This window comes from Trichosurus vulpecula, chromosome 1, assembly GCF_011100635.1.
Source record: "Trichosurus vulpecula isolate mTriVul1 chromosome 1, mTriVul1.pri, whole genome shotgun sequence".
NCBI classification, from domain to species: Eukaryota; Metazoa; Chordata; class Mammalia; order Diprotodontia; family Phalangeridae; genus Trichosurus; species Trichosurus vulpecula.
The window spans coordinates 37,358,130-37,376,806 of record NC_050573.1 but is presented as its reverse complement, the minus strand read 5'-3'; the positions used below and the strand labels follow the sequence as shown (position 1 = coordinate 37,376,806).

Below are 18,677 nucleotides of genomic sequence, written 5' to 3'. Positions count from 1 at the left end.
ATGCTCCTGGGATCCCTGGATGTAGCCCAGGAGGCTTGGAGGGGGACAGAGGGAGGGGAGGGGGTAGGCTGGGCCTTTGCCTCCCTCCTCCTCCTCTGGGCCCCAGGCAGGCACTCACTCACATTCACCCTGGGCTCTGCATTGCAGCAGGCAGAGCGGGAAGGCTGAGCCTGCTCGGTCTGGGGCCAGAGAGGAGCAGGTGGGGGTGGAGTCCTTTCCCCACCTTCTGCCTTCCATTCTCTCCTCTTCCTGGTCCAGGGCCCAATATGCAGTCCCCGCCCTTGCACCTCTCTAGCCTTCTGGGAAGGCCCTGAAGATAGAGATAGAGATGCTGACTCAGGTACCTGCTGCAGGGGCCATCCCGCCTGTGGCCACCCTCCCATTTCAGATAACTGGTCCCAGGAAGGCAGGGTCCGAGCAGCACAGGCTTGCCCAGGCAAGTGGGACTTGCTCCTGTGTTCCCTCCCTCTCCATCCCTTCCCTGTCATCCTTGGCCAGGGTACTCATCTTCTCCCGTCTCCTTGGCCCTACTTATGTTCAGTTTCCAAACCGGGATGTGCAAAGGAGGAGGATTCGTTAGGGAGAAGAGAGCTGGCATCTACTAACCCTGGGGAAATTGCTTTGAAATCTCACCTTCTCGGCCCTGCCTTGCTTTGGGCTCATAAGGACTCGGTTTTAGATCTCAGTATTGGAGAACTGAGTGTGGGGGTGGGGGTGGAGTGGGGGAGGTGCTTTTCATCATGAATCTCATGGCTCCTTCAGAGCAGGGAGAGAGGACTTTGTACTGACTTCTGTGTTGCTGGGCTTATTCTGGGCATCGGGGGTGGGGAGATTGTCACGCCATGTCCCTGAGTTTCCAAAGATTTGGGGGAGTGAGTCTCACTGCAGTATCTTGGTTAGAGGGTGCAAGATGGAACTGGGTTATTGTGGAGCGGGGGAAGCTGGAGAGAAGGCTGGTGGCTGGGGCGGGGGAGCAGAGTGCTAAGAGCTAGGTAGGAGAGTAGCTTTGGGGAGGGGGCAGAATGTCGCCTCTGGGGACGTTGGAGAGCTTGTCTGAAAGGCCCTGGAGCTAGAGGCTCTGGTTCAAGTCCCATCACTTACCTGGAAGGGCTGAATGTGGGGGTCACCAGGCCTGGTTCATTTTCCAGTTCCTTGGCCTCAGTTTCCCCCTTTGGAAAAGGAGGGAGTTAGATGGGATGGCTTCTGAGGGCCCTTCCGCTGAATGAGTCTGTTCTCCCCAGCCCCCCATCAAGAAATATACTTGTTAAATGCACTTGGATTTCACTTATTTGGTAAAAACATGAAAAAGGCATTTCCTGAGTGCCAGGGGCCAGACACTGTGCTGCAAATACAATAGCAAGGCAGCAGCGGAGATTCAAGACAGGACGGTCTGGGTTGGGCTCGGTGGCCTCTGGGATTCCTTGCGATGCATTTATAGAGCGCCTTGAGGTCTACAAAGTGCTTTACAAATATCATCTCATTTGATCTGCACAATAGCCTTGGGAGGTGGGCACTATCAGTGTCCCCATTTCACAGATAAGAAACTGGGGCAAAGTGAGGTTAAGTGACTTGCCCAGGCTCACAGACACTAAGTGTCTGAGGCTGGATTTGAACTCAGGTCTTCCTTGACTCCACACATTGCACCATGTAGCTGATTCTGAAATGAATAGTCCCTCCAGGCAGAGCTTCAGGCTTTTCTCCTTCATTTTTCAGGGGAGGGAAACTGAGATCTAGATGAGAGAAGGGATGAGTCCAGATTTTCACAGCCCACCCATTAGTGAGCTGGGGACAGAAGCAGCTCTCCGTGCATGCATGGGTGCTTAGTCAATGCATATCCCATGCTGCTGGGGGCTACCTCCTTCTTTTTAAATGAGAACTCAATGGCAGAGCCCCCCACTGCCAGCCTGGTGCCAAGCCCCAATTGGTCAGGACAATTTCCTGGGTCGCCCTTAGAGCTTCCCCCTCCCCTGCCACCAGAGCCTCCCTGCAGGGGGTGCTCTGAACCACACTTGTGGGTGGATGGAGCCTCCCCCCCACCCTGAAGGCAGCTCCCCACTAGGGTGAAATGGGGGAAGACTTTGGCTCTAGGTGACTTAGAGGGGTGGGGGAGAGGTGCAGAGGGTGGGGATTGGAGGAGGAGGAGGTCATGAGGTCATAGTCCAACCTCCTCCTTTTACAGGTGAGGAAACTGAGGCCCAGAGGAGTTAAGTGACTTGTCCAAGGTCACACGGGCGGTAAGTGAAGTTTCTAGACACTTCTGGGGGGAGGATAAGTGCTTGGGGTTCCTCTCCCTCCCTGGGAGAGTTGGAAGGGGGAGAGTAGCTGGTAACCCTGGTGTATCTTATCATTGGCTGCCAACCTCCCTCCCCCAGCGTGGTTCAGGGAGTGCTACAGGGAAAGCAGCATGAGATTCATACCCAGGGACCTGGGTTTGAATCCTGGCTCTGATACTGACTAACCTGAACAGCCTCCTGGGTGGGGAGAGGGAGTGGAGAGCTCATAGGCCCTTCAGAGACCAATCCAGGTCAAACCCAACATCTCACAGATGAGGAAATGAGGCTCAGAAAGGGGAACGGACCCACCTGAGGGGAAACACGTCTGGACTCTGAGAGGACCTGGGTTCAGAGTCCTGCATGACCCCTCTCTGGGCCTCAGTTCCCTTATCTGTAAAATGGAGGAGGATTAGATTTTTTCTGAGGTCTCTTCCATGGCCTCTCTGGGCCCCAGTTTCCCATCGGTATAGATCAAGGGTGTCGTCTCACTTATTAGAGTGTGGGCTCCTTGAAGTCAGTTTGGAGATTTTTTTTTTTTGGTATCCTTAGCTCTTTGCAGGGGTGCCTGGCACACGAAGTGCTGATGAGTGCTCGTTAACTGTCTGATGGACTCTAAAGTGAGAGGGTTGGACTGCATTGTCTCTGAGGTCCTATGTCTGTGATCCCATAACCTCTGTGGGCCTCAATTTCCTCCTCTGTGAAATGAGGGGGCTGGCCAAAATGGCCTCAGAGACCCCCACCCCAGCTCTTAAGTTTTATGGTCTTCTGACTCCAGATTGAGAGCTCAAAATCCTCACCAGATGAGGGCTGACTCAGGGATTTAGATGGGAAACCTTAGTCCCCTTCCCCCACATCATCTCTCCATCCTCTGACATCATATTCTTGGCTTCCAGGTACCCCAATGTTCACCCAGAAGCGATGAACCCATCTGCTCTGAGCTAAAGATCTGGTCCCTTGCTAGGCCCCTTCCTTGCCCCCTCTGCTCGGCAGGATGAGGGCCTGGAAGGCTGTGGCCATCACAGTGGCCTTCATGAGTGTGGACGTGAGCATCACTACAGTGCTCTATGCCTTCAGTCATCGAGACCGGGGCATGTTGCAGGATCTGAGAGACTTCAACATCTTCAACTCGGTGCTGGACCTCTGGGCTGCCTGCCTGTACCGGAGCTGCCTGCTTCTGGGGGCCACCATTGGCGTGGCCAAGAACAGCGCCTTGGGCCCTCGGCGGCTTGGGGCCTCCTGGACCTTCATCACCCTGGTGTGCCTCTTCGTGGGCATTTACACCATGGTGAAAATGCTCCTCTTCTCTGAGGTACGCAAGCCCATCCGGGACCCCTGGTTCTGGGGCCTCTTTGTCTGGACCTATGCCTCCATCGGGGCCACGTTCTTCCTCTGGTGGCTGCTGTCCACTGTGCGTCCGGGCCACAGGGCACTGGAGCCAGGGGCACCAAGCGAGGGCGTGGGCTACCCAACAGAGGGGCAGCCAAAGGAGGAGGAGGCATCGGGGGCCACGCTGCAGAAACTGCTGTCCTACACTAAGCCTGACCTGGCCTTCTTGGTGGTTGCCTCCTTTTTCTTGGTGGTGGCAGCTCTTGGTGAGTAAGAGAGGATGGGGGCATGCTGGGGTGCAAGGGATGGGGTGCAGCCAAAAGCAGGAGTCCAACTGGGTGCTCCTCCTCATTGGAGAGAGAAAATAAAATCCTTCTAAGAAAATATGCAGTCGAGCAAAACCATTTCCTCATCGGCCACCTCCAGACATGTTGTTCTGTACCCTGAGTCCATCCCCATTCTGCCAGGAGTGGGGCAGCACACTTCATGATGAGTCCTCTGGAATCCTGTATGGTGGTTCATTGCATTGATCAGAGTTCTTGAATCTTTCAAAATTTTCATCTTTATAGTGTCTCTTTTTCAAAAATTCTATTTTTATTTTTTCAATCAGCAAAAATCTACCTTCTCTCTATTCCTCTCCCCTCCCTTCCCCTCCAAATGATAAAGAAAAACAAAATACCTGTTACCAACATGTATTATCAAGCAAAACAAATTGACCATGACCAGAAAAATTTGTCTCATTCTGCACTCTGAGTCCTTCACCTCTCTATCAGGAGGTGAGGAGCGTGTTTCATCATTAGTCCTCTGGAATCCTGGTGGTTGTTATGCTGATCGGCCTAATCCTTTGTTTCAAGGAAGTTATTGTCTTAACCATACTTCACATTGTATATTGTATAACTGTTCCTGGCTCTGCTCACTTCAGTACTTCCAGCTCTTATAAGCATTCCTCTCAGTTCCAAATTGTCTGCCTCTACCAGCAGAGCTACTACAAATATTTTTGTATATCCCTAATTAGAGTTGTTCTGCGTAGAATTAGTCCCTACCATAATAGACTCCTCCTTCCAATTTCCCCTTTTATCCTCTCCCCTTTCCCTCCAATTTCCTTGTTGAGTGAAATGTGTTTCTCTACCCTTCTGTGTGTGTGTGTGTATGCGTATATTCTTCCCTCCTTTGACCATTTCAGATAAGAGTGAGGTTCAAGTGTCAGCCACTTCCCACCCCACCCTCCTCCTCCTTGTTTGTTTGAACCATGATATCATGGGATAAATTTTCCTAATCTTCTTCTCCTCCTTCTTCTCCTCCTTCTTCTCCTCCTTCTTCTCCTCCTCCTTCTTCTCCTTCTCCTTCTTCTTCTTCTTCTTCTTCTTCTTCTTCTCCTCCTTCTTCTTCTCCTTCTCCTTCTTCTTCTTCTTCTTCTTCTCCTCCTTCTCCTCCTTCTCCTTCTTCTCCTTCTTCTTCTTCTTCTTCTTCTTCTCCCTTTCCCTTCTTCTCTTAAGGTCACCAAGATGTAATTACTCCCAGACAAGATGTGATCCCACATGATAATAAGGATCAGAAGGGACACATGTGTCGTCTCCTCATATTTGAATGTAAACAGTTTGGCCTTGTTTAGTCCCTTATGAATGCTCACTCATGTTTGTCTTTTTATATTTCTCTTGACTCTTTTGTTTAAACTTCAAAGTTTCTCTGCAGCTGTGGTCATCAGGGATGCTTGAAAGTCCTCTAATTCATTAAAGATCCATTTTCCCTCCTGTTGTATTGTACTGAGTTTTTCTGGGAAAGTTATTCTTGGCTGTAAGCCCAGATCCTTTGCTTTCTGGAATTACGTATTCTAAGCTCACTGTTTCTTAAAAGTTGTAGCTGCTAAATCTTGTGTGATCCTGACTGACTCCTATGATCCTCAGTATGTGAATTCTTTCTTCCTGGCTGCTTGCAGTATTTTTCTTTGACCTGGAGTTCTGGGTTTGAGCTATGATGATCCTGGGAGTTTTCATTTGGGGGTTTCATTCAGGAGGTGATTGGTAGATTCTATTTCTACTTTGCCCTCGGTTAAGAAGTCTGCACTGTTTTATTTTTAAGATTTCTTGATATATCATGTCCAAGATCTTATTTTTTTGGTCATGACATTCAGAAAGTCCAATCATTGTTAAATATTTTCTCTCCTTGATCTGTTTTTCAGGTCAGTTGTCTTTGCTATGAGATACCTTATATTTTTTTTCAGCCTTTTGACTTGGTTTTAATATATCTTGTCTTGTATAGTTATTGGCTTCTATTTGGTCCATTCTGATTTTCATTTAGTATTTTATTTTTCCCCAGTTACATCTAAAAATAATTTTAAACATCCATTTTAAAAACTTTGAATTCCAAATTTTCTCCTTTGTTCCCTCCTCAACCCCTAATTGAGAAAGCAAGCAGTTCAGTATAGGTTATACATGTATAGTCATGCAAAACATTTCCATTTTAGTCATGTTGTGAAAGAAAATATAGATTAAAAAAAAGAAATCCTCAAGAAAAATAAAGTTTAAAAAAGTATGTTTCGATCTGCATTCAGATACTTCAGTTCTCTCTCTGGGGATGGACAGCATTTTTCATCGCAAGTCCTTCAGGATTGTCTTGGATTGTTTTATTGCTGAGAATAGCTAAGGCATTCATAGCTGGTCACATTACAATATTGCTGTTACTTTGTACACAGTACATTTCACTTTGCATCAGTTCATATAAGTCTTTCCAAGTTTTTCTGAGAGCATCTTGCTCATCATTTCTTATAGGACAATAGTATTCCATCATAATCATTTTGTTCAGCCATTCCCCAATTGATGGGCATCCCCTCAATTTCTAATTCTTTGCCACCAGAAAAGAGCTGCTATAGATATTCTTATACATATAGGTCCTTTTCCTTTTTGTTTTTTGTCTCTTTTGGGATACAGACCTAGTAGTGATATTGCATGGCTTTATAGCCCTTTGGACATAGTTTCAATGTGCTCTACAGAGAGGTTGAATCAGTTCACAATTCTACCAACAGTGCATTAATGCCCCATTTTCCCCACATCCCCTTCATCATTTGTCATTTTCCTTCTCTGTCCTATAAGCCTATCTAATGTTTTAATTTGCATTTCTCCAATCAATAGTGAATTAGGGCATTTTTTCATATGGCTATAGATAGCTTTGATTATTTCATCTGAAAACTGTTCATATCTTTTGTTTTTATAAAGTTGACTCAGTTCTGTATATGTTTAAGAAATAACACCTTTATCAGAAATTAGCTTCAAACTTTTTTTCCACAATTACTATTGCTAACTATATTTCCCTCCATCCTATTCCCCCCTGATTTTGTTCTATTCTCTCTCTCCTTACAAAAGTGTTTTGATTCTGACTACTCTTTTCCCCAGTCTGCCCTCCCTTCTGCCACCCCACTCCCCTTTCTCTCATCCTCTTCCCCTCTTATTTTCCTAGAGTAAGATAGATTTCTATACCCAATTAAGTGTGTATGTTATTCCCTCTTTGAGCCAGCTCTGATGAGATTAAGGTTCACTCACTCCCTTCACCTTTCCCTTCTTCTTCTGTACTGTAAGAGCTTTTTCTTGCTTCTTTTATGTAAGATAAGTTATTCCATACTTTTATCCAAGTATCTCTCACCCCTTAATTTTATTTTTTTTAAGCTATCACCTGTGCCTTCTGTCTATCTATACTCTTTCTAACTGTCATAATAGTGAGAAAGTTCTTATGAGTTACAAGTATCATCTTCACATGTAGGAATGTAAACAGTTTAACCTTATTAAACCCCTTGTGATTTTCCTTTCCTATTTACCTTTTTATGCTTTTCTCGAGTCTTATATTTGAAAGTCAAATTCTGTTCAGTTCTGGTATTTTCATCAAGAATGCTTGAAAGTCTTCTATTTCATTGAAACGCCACTTTTCCCCCTGAAGGATTATACTCAGTTTTACTGGGTAGGTGATTCTTGGTTTGCATTCTAGCTCCTTTGCCCTCCAGAATATCATGTTCTAAGCCCTCTGATCCTATAATGTAGAAGCTGCTAAATTGTGTATTATCCTGACTGTGGCTCCATGATTCTTGAATTGTTTCTCTCTGGCTGCTTGTAATATTTTCTCTTTGATCTGGGAGGTCTGTAATTTGGCTATAATATTCCTGGCAGTTTTCATTTTGGGATCTCTTTCAGGAGGTGATCAGTGGATTCTTTCAATTTTTATTTTGCTCTCTGGTTCTAGAACATCAGGGCAGTTTTCCTTGATAATCTCTTGAATGATGATGTCTAGGCTCTTTTTTTGATCATGGCTTCCAGGTAGTCCAATAATTTTAAATTATCTCTCCTGGATCTATTTTCCAGGTCAGTTCTTTTTCCGTTGAGGTATTTCACATTGTCTTCTATTTTTTTTCATTCTTTTGGTTTTGTTTTATTATTTCTTGAGTTCTCATAAAGTCGTTAGCTTCCATTTGCTCAATTCTAATTTTTAAGGAATATTTTCTTCAGTGAATTTTTATGCCTCTTTTTCCATTTGGGCAATTCTTCTTTTTAAGGCATTCTTCTCCTCATTGGCTTTTTGCATCTCTTTTACTATTTGACCTAGTCTGTTTTTTAAGGTGTTATTTTTTTCAGCATTTTTTTGTGTCTCCTTTACCAAGCTATTGACTCTTTTTTCATGATTTTCTTGCATCACTCTCATTTCTCTTCCCGTTTTTTCCTCTACTTCTCTTAATTGATTTTCAAAATCCTTTTTGAACTCTTCTATGGCCTGAAACCAATTCATATTTTCTGGGAGGCTTTTGATGTAGGAGCTTTGACTTTGTTATCATCTTCTGAGTGTGTGTTTTAATCTTCCTTGTCACCATAGTAACTTTCTATGGTCAGAATTTTTTTTCTGTTTGCTCATTTTCCCAGCTTATCAATTGACTTTTAGCTTTTCATTAAAGTAGGGCTCTGCTTCCAGGGTGAAGGGCACAGTGTCCCAAGCTTCATGGGTTTGGGGCAGCTATTTTCAGTTACTTCTAGAGACCTTTAAGTTTCTGATCTTCCAAGGTGGTATGATCTGAAGACAGTGTGTTTACTCTACTCTCTATTAGCCTGTGGTCTGATCTGCGAGTGACCATAAGCACTCTTTTCTACCCTAGAACTGTGAGGAGGGCCCCTGCTGCACTGTGGCCACAAGCTCTGGTGTGCTAGACCTCTTCCTCCCCAGGACTGTGACCCAAAGATCCAAGTATGGGCAAGGCAACAGAGTCCTGCCTTGGTGCTAGCAAAGAGACCCCTGTAATCTCCTTCTGATCAGTTGTTTGACCCCCTCACCATCTGTGGACGGAGAACTCCAGAAGCAGCCGCTGCTAATTCAGTGGTTTCCAAGACCTGCTCTGCGCTGGCGCAGCCTGTGTTGTCCTGTGCTTCACTCTCACCCAAGTGTGGTGGACCTTTCCTGCTGACCTTCTAAGTTGTCTTTGGCTGGAAAATTATTTCACCTTGTCCTTTTATGGGTTCTGCTGCTCCAGGAATTGTTTTATGATGTTATTTAAAGGTGTTCAGAGGGGTTTTGGGGAGAGCTCAGGAGAGTTATTGACTTTTCTCCACCATCCTGGCTCTGTCCCCCTCATTTTAATTTTCAAGGAATTTGTTGCTTTGACAAAGTTTTGCCACATTGTTAATTTCCTTTTTTAATTCTTTCATAGCTCTCATTTCTTTTCCAGTTTTCCCCCTCATATTCTTATTTCATTGACAAAAATACTTTTTGACTCTTTTTTTAAACTCTTGCTTGATCTCTTCCAGGAATTGTGTTTAAGTTTGTTCCTAAGCTGTGTTTTCCTCTGAGGCTTAGCTCGTGGATGTTCTGGAGTTATTCTCTTCCTCTGGGTTTGTGTCTTGAGTGTCCCTGCTACCATTATGGTGGAATCCTTTTTTTTTTTTTCCTTTCTTCCAGCCTGCTTCCTGACTTGATGTTAGGGCTGGGTTCTGCAGCACTTTTGAAAGGAAGATCTGGGCTGGTTCTGTTGCTGCTTTCTTGGGTTGTTAAATGTTTGTTGTGTTATTCTGGGACCTCAGTGACAGGCTGGGGACCTGCAAGCTTTCTGTGGTCCCAAAGTTGTCTGATCCACGGAAAAGTCTGATTGTTGCCCCCAGGTATGAGGTTCTGTAAGTTCTGACATAGGTTTGGGCCTGAGTTAGAGTAGGTGCTTCTGGTCCCTGCCCTTATCAGCCAGCTGGAAAGCTGTTAGTTCAAAGTGGTAGAATTGTAGACTCTCTTTTGGCCCAAGATTCCTGTTCTTGTTATTTCTCTGCAGGCTTCAGACTGGGCTGGAAGTTGGATTAGAGACCCTGCTCTGCTCCTGGGGCCAAGGCATGCCCCTGCTTGCTTCTGAACCCACTTCTCTCTCAGTACCCCACCTAGAGATTGCTACTGTTCCTTGCCATAGAGTGCCACCCCTGGGTGCAAGTATCCTCCTTAGCCCACCTTAGATCTGAGGTCCCGTACTAGGTGGTGGGCAACACGGCTATCACTTGGCAAATATTCCTGCCCCAGTGCCCCATGATGGACCTGGGACCAGTGGATAGCTTCTCCTTGGGCTTGGGCTGGAGTTCTCCTGATCATGCCCCAACCCCAATGTCTGCAGACTTCTGTCTGTCTCCCTATGATGACCTGGGTTGGGAAAATGACTCACTGTGTCTTTTTCTTGAGTTTCCCTGTCAGAATTCAGTCTTTTTGGAGGAGTTTGTTAGGGACGGGGATGGGGGAGAGTTGGTGAGGTTGTCCCACTTCCTGCCACTCCACCCCCTTGGCTCCTTCCTCTCATTACAGTGTTTCAACAAGCATTAATTAAGTACCTACTATGTGCCAGGCATTGTGCTGAGGTTACAAAGACAAAGAATGAAATAATCCCTGCTCTTGAAGCGCTTAAATTCTCGGGTTGCAGATTGGGGCTCCAAGTTAGCACGGTGGCATTGAGGAGCACTGCACTGCACTTCTCTCTGGGGTCCTTTTCAGGTGTTTGCTGGGGTTTATATGGAACAGCTGGGCTCTGTGACAACCTCTCATGTTGCCATCTTAACTACAAGCCTTCTGCCTTCTCCTCTGCTCCCTGACTGCAGTCAGAGGACCTGGGTTTAAATGTCTGCTTTGCCCCTTATTAGACCTGACCGCCTTCAAGATGTCTTCATGCTCTAGATCTTTGAGCCTAGAACCTGTGGGGTAGATGAAGTCTTGTAGGAGTGAAACAAGATGGAGCCCAGCAAAGACCTAGGCTTTTCGGGAGGCCTTTATGAAGGGCTGGGCCACCATCAATGAATATCAGATTCAGTTATTCAGTAAATAGTTGTTAATTACCTACTGTATGCTGGTAACTATACTGGGCATTTATGAAGGGCTGGGCCACCACCAATAACTATCAGATTCAGTTATTCAGTAAATAGTTGTTAATTACCTACTGTATGCTGGTAACTATACTGGGCATTTATGAAGGGCTGGGCCACCACCAATAACTATCAGATTCAGTTATTCAGTAAATAGTTGTTAATTACCTACTGTATGCTGGTAACTATACTGGGCATTTATGAAGGGCTGGGCCACCACCAATAACTATCAGATTCAGTTATTCAGTAAATAGTTGTTAATTACCTACTGTATGCTGGTAACTGTACTAGGCATCTATGAAGAGCTGGGCCACCACCAATAAATATCAGATTCAGTTATTCAGCAAATAGTTGCTAATTACCTGCTGTATGCTGGTAACTGTACTAGGCATCTATGAAGAGCTGGGCCACCACCAATAAATATCAGATTCAGTTATTCAGCAAATAGTTGCTAATTACCTGCTGTATGCTGGTAACTGTACTAGGCATCTATGAAGGGCTGGGCCACCACCAATAAATATCAGATTCAGTTATTCAGTAAATAGTTGTTAATTACCTACTGTATGCCGGTAACTATACTAGGTTTTGGGGACACAGAGAAAAATGAAACCGCCCTTGCCTGCCCTGAAGGAGCTTACATTCTACTAGGGGATACCAGTTGTGCACAGATCAAGAAATACAAAGTAAAATTGAGGATGGGGAGAGAGGACTAACAACCTAGAGAAATCCAGGAAGACTTCTTGGAGGAGATGTCATCTGAGCTGAGCCCGGAAGGACCCCAGGGTCACGGATCTAGGCCTGGAGGAGGCCCCAGAGTCCCTCTGTTCCAACCCCATCCTTTTATAGATGAGGCCCAGAGAGGGGAGTGACCTCTCCAGCATGTCATGGGTGGTAAATGACAGGCCAATTTGGACCCCAGCCCTCAGTCTTCAAATCCTATACTCTCTCCATTGGCCCAGACTGCCTCCAAGGAAGTAAAGAAGCCCATGGTCTAATCCAGCCATCATTCATGAGGTCCTTACCATGTGCTGGACACTGGGAGGACAGAGACAGGAAGGAAGAGCTGTGGCCACCCTCAGGATGAAGGAAGAGCTGTGGCTGCCCTCAAGTTCCACAGGAGAAGGTGGATAAAACAGGGGAAGAGATAGGTGATACAGCCCCTCACATCGCAGCGCTTTTTTACGTATGTTATCTCACTGCATCCTCACAACCCTGGGAGGTAGGGTCCATTATTATCCCCATTTCACAGATGAGGAAACTGAGGCTCAGAAGGATTCTAGAAGGGGGAGGTAAAGAGGGAGCATTCCAGGAAGAGTTCCACCATTCTCCAGCCTGGGGTAGGACCAGGCTCCTAAGCACTCGCCCCTGCCCCTGGTGGCAGCGTCTATCTCCCTTTATAACTAACTCTAGTCCGCTCTGATCAGGAACACTTTGGGCTGACTCCTCACCGTGACTCTTGGGGGCATCATTGAGGGAGACCCAGCTACTCTGTCATCCCCCCCACGAAGATAGATGTTCAAACCAGGCCAAATTCTCCAGGAATGGCTGTCATCTGGGAGCGAAGCCCTCTTACACGGGAATGCTCAAAAAAGCTTTGATTGCGGCTGTGTGGGGACCTCCCAGGGTGGGGAACCCTTCCACCAAAGCTGCCTCCAACCCCTTGGTGACCTGGTAGATAATCAGTTAACAAGCATTTAATAACGGTCTACGGCTGGCCCTGTCCATCGTGACTTTTAAAGCCCTTCATGACCTGGTCCCCTCTACATTTCCAGTCTTATACTTGCCTCCACTCATCTGTCAGATTGAGCTTCGTAAAGCCCAAGTCTGACCACATCAACCCCACCCCCCATTCATGCAACTCCAGTGGCTCCCCTTGACCTTCAGGATCAACTATAAAATGCTGTTTGGCTTTTGAAGCCCTCCATAACCTGGCCCCTTCCAACCTTTCCAGACTTCTCCACCTTCTGCTCCTCTCTACATACTCCGGGATCCAATGGCAGCAGCCTTCTGGCCATCCCTCGAACATGACCCTCCATCTCTAGATGGTGAGCATTCTCTGACTTTGCTCCATGCTGGGAAGGCTCTCCCTGCTCTGCTCCACCTTCTGCCTTCCCTGGCCTCCTTCAAGCCCCAGCCAAAGTTCCTGCTTCTGCCAGAAGCCTCTCCTAGTTCCCCTGCATTCTAGGGCCTCCCCCTGTTCCATATTTCCAATTTATCCTGTATAAATCTTGTTCTACCTGGTTGTTTTTCATGTCGTCTCCCTCATTAGACCAAAAGCTCCTGGAGAGCAGAGACTGTCTTTTGCCTTTCTTTGTATCCCTAGCAGTTAGCACAGTGCCTGGAGCACAGTAAGTGCTTAATAAATGCTTGCTGATGCCTTAGTAGATAACCAAGCTCACCAGCATTTATTAAGCACCTTCTGTGTTCCAGGCATTGTGCTACCTGCAGTTCTTGGAAACAGCCTAAAGGCTTATAGCCAGATTTACACTGCTAGTAAGTGTTGGAAGTAGGATTTGAATCCAGATCTTCCAGACTCCAAGTGAGTTCTCTTTGTTCCCTACCTTCTCTTTTTCTTTTTTTAATCAAAGCTCTCTATCTGTTTTCCCCCCAGATATTGCAGGGGTTATGCAGGTGAGCTCAGTTCTGTGGCAGACTTTCTCGTCACTGTCTTAACCAGACACCCTCTGCCTCTCCTGCTCCCTGGCTGTAGAGTTAGAGGCCCCAGCACAAATTCTAGCTCTGCCCTTTCTATCTCTGTGACCTTGGGCGAAGCTCTGGTTTGCCTCGGTTTCCCTATCTGGATAATGAGGGGGCTGCTCATCCTCTGTCCAGCTCTACTACACTGCCTCTGGGCAAGCTCTTTGTTTCCATCTATCTGTCTATCTCTCTGTCTGTCTTTCTCTCTCTGCATCTCTGTCTATTTCTGTCTGTGTCTCCGTCTGTCTTTATCTCTGTGTCTCTGTCTATCCTTCTCTCTCTGCATCTGTCTGTTTCTGTCTGTGTCTCTGTCTTTCTCTCTGTGTGTCTCTCTCTGTCTGTCTTTGTGTCTCTGTCTTCCTCTCTCTATCTCTTTCTGTGTCTCTGTCTTTCTCTGCGTCTCTGTCTGTGTGTCTGCCTTTCTCTCTCTCTGTCTATCTCTGTGTCTCTGTCTGTCTTTGTCTGTCTCTGTCTCTCTGTGTGTCTCTGTCTTTCTCTTTGTCTATCTCTGTCTGTGTCTCTGTCTTTCTCTGCATCTCTGTCCATCTGTCTTTCTCTCTATGTCTCTGTCTGTCTATGTTTTTCTCTCTATCTCTGTGTCTCTGTCTGTCTTTCTCTCTCCGTGTCTCTTTTACCAGACCTGTACTTTTGGAGGCACAGGGAGAGCCTGGCTCCCTCTGCTGATGCAGATCATACCTCCTCCTGTTTAATTTCTGCTCTCAGGGAGCAGCTGGGGCACCGAGATGCCAAGTGTCACCCATTTCTCCAGTATGCCCTTAGCCACAGTGATCCAGTGGCCAGCATTTTCTGCCCTCTGCAGGGTGTTATTTGAAATGATCCTAATGGTGACCCTGCAAAGCCCTGAAGTGCCGCCTGAATCATCATCTAAACAATAACTAATTCTCTGAAATTGGTCCTCCATACATGAGGTGTGTTAGCAGATCCCTAACAACAAACACGTTGGAGACAGCCTGGCAGAGCGGGCACAAGGCCAGCCTCGGACTTAGAGCTGGAAGGGACCTCAGAGGCATCACTCTCTCTCTTACTTTACAGATAAGGAGACCGAGGCCCCAGGAGGTTCAGTCACTCTCCCAAGGGTCCTCCTAAGCCTGCACCAGCCTGCCTCTCTTTAAGGCTCCTCCCAGTTCCAGGTCCCATTATCTGCTATTCCATATCCCTGCTCTGTTCTCTCCCACGAGCCAGTCAGTTGGCTCCAGTTTCAGCCAATTCCCATCACCTCCCTCCCTCAAACCCCTCACTAAGTAACCCTCTTTGGGACCTGAGGTGTAGCTGGCTCTGTGCCCCTCAAAGCCTCTGCACACTCCTGTCTCCTGGTGGCTGTTCTGGGGCAAAGCTGGAGCTCTGCTGCCCTCACCAAGGGTGTTTGCAAGGCCTTGGATCTGAGCAAAGGGAGATGGAGACCCCTGTGCCCAGCATGGGCTGGGACCAGTGCCAGGAAGCTGGCAGGCCCCTGGCCAGAGTACCAGCAGAGGGCAGCAGTGACCAAGAAAAAGCCTCCAAGCTCTGCAGCTGGGAGCTGACCCGGCCACACTGAAGTGCTCAGCCTGGGTAGGCAGACCCTTTGAGCTCAGGGACCCTAGCCCCTAGGGGCCCACAGGCACCAGGGGGAAATGCCACCCTTTAGAGGGGCCTTGGGTGTGATGTCTCTGCTGCCAGTGCCCCCTCCCCAGCTGGCACCTCTCATGGAGAATACAGGGCATCCAGAAGTGTGGCCAGCCAGCCAGCACCCCTCTGAGCACAGAGCCCTGTCCTAGGCACTGTGGGGGAGAGGAGAGAATAGCTAATAGCTGCCACTTCCATAGTGCAAAAAAGTGCTCTGAACACGTGATCTCTGAGCTCTCACAATAGCTCTGTGCAGTAGGTGTCGTTCCCCTTTTACAGATGAGGACACTGAGACTCAGAGGGGCCCTAAGAAGGCAGGCATTGCAGGAACAGATCTGGGTGTTCTTCAGCCCCAGCCGTCCTCCCCTTGACCCCAACCTGATTCCTATAGTCTCTTCAATACTAACTCCCACACCGCCTCCCGCCCAAGTCCGGGTGGGCTCTTCATGTGCCTTTAGTGAGACAGAGCCCTCTCAGCCCTCCCTGAGCAGACGAAGGTGTGAAGTTGGTCTCCCTTCTCCTGCCCCGAACGAAGATTCGAATGTAGCTCTCTGATAGGGGAATGAATTCACAAAGGAGCTTGGATTTCAGCAACATGGGGTCCTTCCAGGATGAGAATTCTTTCTACCCATGAAGATCCCGTCTGTGGAAAAGGCAGCTGGGAGCACCAGGCCTGGAATCAGGAAGACTTGAGTTCAAATCTAGCCTCAGACACCTCCAACTGTGTGACCTTGGGCAAGTCACTTTATTCTGTCGGCTTCAGTTTCCTCATCTGTAAAATGGGCTGGAGAAAGAAATGGCAAACCTCTCCAGTGTCTCTGCCAAGAAGACCCCAAATGGGGTCATGAGGAGTCGGGCAGGACTGAACAGACAACAACAAAAAATTAGTTATATTCTGATAGCCGTATTTCAGTATAATCAGCTTCCTTTGTCATCCCGGGCATGTATTTATGTATTCAGAAGCAGGATCCTGAGAAAGGATGACCAGACTACCCAAAGCGACCACAATGCTGCTGGATTCTAGAGAATGCTCTAACGTAGCAAATATTCCTAGGGTCTCGGTTTCAGAGCTCCTCGGGGGCCATCAGGATCAGCCCTCTCTCTTGGCAGGTGATGTCATTGGGGCCCAGAGAATCGAAGTGACTCATCTATGATCACGTGAATAGGAAGTAGCAGGGTCAGGATTTGAACCCAGGACCTCAGCTTCCAAATCCAGCCCCCTTTATTGATTTATCCAGGGGCCTGTTGATCAGACTGCTCTGATACCCTAACTTTCCTGCCCCCTCATAGGTCACCATTTTTAATATTCTTAATGGCAGACCTGCGGAGCTCTGAGGTGCCTTCTGAAGCATCATATGAAGGAAGGAATTCCCATTCTTTCCAATCGGGCATCCATGTATGGTATATATTCTTAGCAGCTCTCTCTTATTCAGATTCTTATTCCGACAACGTGGCACGGCAGACAGAAGACCAGGCCTGGAATCGTATTGGGATCATAGATTGAGAGTCAGAAAGGACCTTGGAGGCCATTGAGTCCAACCCCCTCATCTTACAGATAAGCAAACTGAGGCCCGGAGAGACTAAGTGACTCACCCAAGAGGACGCCCAGACAGTAAGAGCTGGCCTTAGCCTGTACTAGCTGGGTGACCCTGAGCTTTGGGCAATGCCTGGCATTCACTAAGGGCTTAAATATTTTTTTTGTTCATTCATTTCATTCACAAACAAGTCATTTGGCCACTTCGAGCCCCCAAGCAACGAATTCCTCAGACCAAATTTTAGACCACTTGTCTGTTTACATTGGTGGATGGCATTTCCACACCAGGAGTCCCACTGATATACTCAGAGGTCTGGGGCAGAAACCAACAACTAGCCAGGAGGAACCATCTCAACCCTGCTGACCGCCTGCTAGCCTGCTTTGCTTTGCTCTTTTATCCAAAGAAAGCGTCATTAGAGAGTGAGTCTGCTGATGACAAAGTACACATACCTCTCTCCATCGCTCTGCATGTGGCCACTCACTTAAAGGCATCTCACTGCGTGCCTATTTCCAGCCTCCATCACAGAGCAGGCGGGGGATGCACAGGTTCATGCAGGAAGCCGGGGCTTTCAGCACAGGACTTTGTGATGGACAGTTTATGAGGGGGGGGTGCTGCCTGTGTTACCTTAGGCAAGTCACTGAACTCTCTGGGACTCAGTTTCCTCCTCACACTTGCAGAGCTGTGATCTCATGATTTTAAGTCACTTCCCCTCTCTGAGGAGGCTGGTGATTCCCTTGCCAGAGTACCAGCAGAGGGCAGCAGTGACCAAGAGAAAGCCTCCCAGCCCCACAGCTGGGAGCTAGCCTGGCCACATTGACTGGAAAGTGTTCAGCCTGGGTGGATATGATGCTGGCCCAAGGAGGCAGACCCTAGCCCCTGCCCAGAAGCACCTGGGAGAAATGCAGCGCCTTGGAGGGGCCTTGGTTGTGATGCCTTTGCTACCAGTGCCCCCTTCCCAGCTGGCATCTCTCATGGAGAATACAGGGCATCCAGAAGTGTGGCCAGCCAGCCAGCACCCCTCTGAGAACAGAGCCCTGTCCTAGGCACTGTGGGAAAGCAAAGGAGAGAATAAACAGTAGCTGACATTTCTACAGTCTTTCAGATTTGCAGAGTACTTTTACGTGTTAACTGAACTCACAACTGCCTTGTAAAGAACATCTTATTCCCATTTTACAGATGTGGAAATTGAGGTTTTGTTCCCATGTCTTTCCCACGGGTCGTGCAGATGTGCAGGACTCAAACCTAGGTCCTCTGAGCACAGAGACTGTTTCTTTTTTTTGTCCTTAGAGCCTTTCTATAAGGCAGCAAGCATGTATTGAGTGCTTATTATGTGCCAGGCACTATGCTAAGCTCTGGGGATAAGAGACCCAAAAAGGCCCCGCTCTCAGGGAATGTGCATTCTAACTGGTTCATAGCAGGCCCTTACTGGATACACGTGGATTGATTTCCTACAAACCCTCCCTGCTCAGAACCCTTCATCAGCTCCCTGTGTAAGCCTGGAATTAAATACCCCCACAGCCTGGCATTGCGCTAAACGCTGCTGTGTGGAACTTCTGTCCTAACTAGGTGAGGTAGGCGAGGCGGGTATTGTTACACCCCTTCTGCAGATGCGGGTCCAGTGACCTGCCGTACTGATAGAAGCGTCCGAGGTGGGCTTTGAAATGCGGTCCCAGGCTCCTTTCCCGCAACAACACGCTGCCTGCCTTGAAGAGCTGGGAAGCCAGCAGAGGAAGCAGAAAGTACTTGGGATGGCTTTGGAGCTGGCTGTGAGCCAAAGATTGAGGAGAAGAAAGACCCATTTATCCAGAAGCCCAACGTTCTGATCTTCAGTTAAAGAAGGAAACCCGTTCATGTGTGGTGGACTAGTTGGA

General features: G+C 47.6%; 1 protein-coding gene across 2 annotated transcripts in view; it reads left to right on the top strand.

The window, feature by feature from the left end:
* The first annotated feature begins 2,179 nt into the window (after nt 1–2,179).
* ABCB9 (ATP binding cassette subfamily B member 9) overlaps nt 2,180–18,677 on the top strand; it is a 47,293-nt gene continuing 30,795 nt past the window's right edge. The window contains exons 1-2 of one of the 2 annotated variants that reach the window (XM_036745756.1): nt 2,180–2,234; nt 3,167–3,865. In XM_036745756.1, the coding sequence (XP_036601651.1) occupies nt 3,265–3,865 (601 nt within the window). In that variant the 5' untranslated portion in view covers nt 2,180–2,234; nt 3,167–3,264. Of the gene's footprint in view, nt 2,235–3,166; nt 3,866–18,677 lie in introns of those variants that run through there. The other variant, XM_036745764.1, reaches the window with a different exon arrangement.